Source organism: Morone saxatilis, unplaced genomic scaffold (assembly GCF_004916995.1).
Source record: "Morone saxatilis isolate NCDOM2014 unplaced genomic scaffold, NCSU_SB_2.0 Contig16, whole genome shotgun sequence".
NCBI lineage: Eukaryota > Metazoa > Chordata > Actinopteri > Moronidae > Morone > Morone saxatilis.
Window position 1 is genome coordinate 13,679,438 of NW_023339718.1, and position 1,019 is coordinate 13,680,456.

Sequence of the window (1,019 nt, forward strand, 5' to 3'; positions counted from 1 at the left end):
ATACGGTCATTGTTTCCCCTGTTTTTCTCTGTGTTTCTCCCTCTGTCCTGTCCTGTCCTACTCTCTATGGGGCTACAGCTGTACCCAATGCCCCTGGCCAGGAGAGCCGAAAGGGAAGCCAGCCAGCCTCACATAGACCTGCTCCTCTGTCAGAGTGTTTGTTCAAACCGAGCACTTTCATCCAAAGCCGCTAACAATAGAACGATTGCATCTTACAGTGCAGCACATTTTTAGCCTACAATTTATGGTTGCAGGAGGAGCTCAACCAACAACAGTGGTGGGGTTTGACACATGCAGGGATTCATTTGTGTTCTCTCCTTGCAGACACAAAGCAGTATCCAGCGTTTGTAGGCCACAAACCTGGCAGGAACAACACCCAGCGGCACAAACTGGACATCCAGCTCATCATGATCATGAACAGGACGTTATACATCGCTGCCAGGTGAGTGATAAGAGATATTTAGTCCGGTTTTTGAACATGTGTTTTCTTCACACCCAGGAGGTCCTTAAATACTGTTGCCATTTCAGACAGAAACTTCCTGCAAGTTTGACTATTTTTCCTCCTGGAATAAAATTGCAGGCCGCTGTAGATTAGGATTAATTAAACTGAGCAAGTGTGCTTCCACCGGTATTATTGAATCCTTTATCATCCCCTCTCATATTACAGCTGCTGATTGAATTTGACTTTCAGCTCAGAATGATTCTCATCAATTATTGCCATTTGAGGATTGTGTGTACATGTGATCCCCTTTTAACTCGATAATTGCTGAAGGCTGTGGGATTCACTGCAGTTGGGCTATCGAACTGAACTTTGGAGCCCTGCTGTGCTGTTTTCTTTTAAAGTTTTAGGAATCAGGAGGGACTAATTCAGAGCAAAATGCTGAGACTTTAAAGGCACTTTGCAGTCTGGACTTGTTCCTTCATTACGTCTTTGTTGTTTTCTATTTTGGGCTTACCGTCTGCCAAAACCCCCTTTTACCTATGATGTCCCTGAAGACTTGTGCTCTGTTTTGGTTTAA

At 44.5% G+C, this 1,019-nt stretch overlaps 1 protein-coding gene across 2 annotated transcripts in view; it reads left to right on the forward strand.

Annotated features, from left to right (window-relative positions):
• Window positions 1–1,019, forward strand: part of sema6a (sema domain, transmembrane domain (TM), and cytoplasmic domain, (semaphorin) 6A) — a 63,408-nt gene that overhangs the window by 774 nt on the left and 61,615 nt on the right. For both annotated transcript variants that reach the window (XM_035658467.1, XM_035658468.1), the window contains exon 2: window positions 325–442. In XM_035658467.1, the coding sequence (XP_035514360.1) occupies window positions 325–442 (118 nt within the window). The remainder of the gene's footprint in view (window positions 1–324; window positions 443–1,019) is intronic.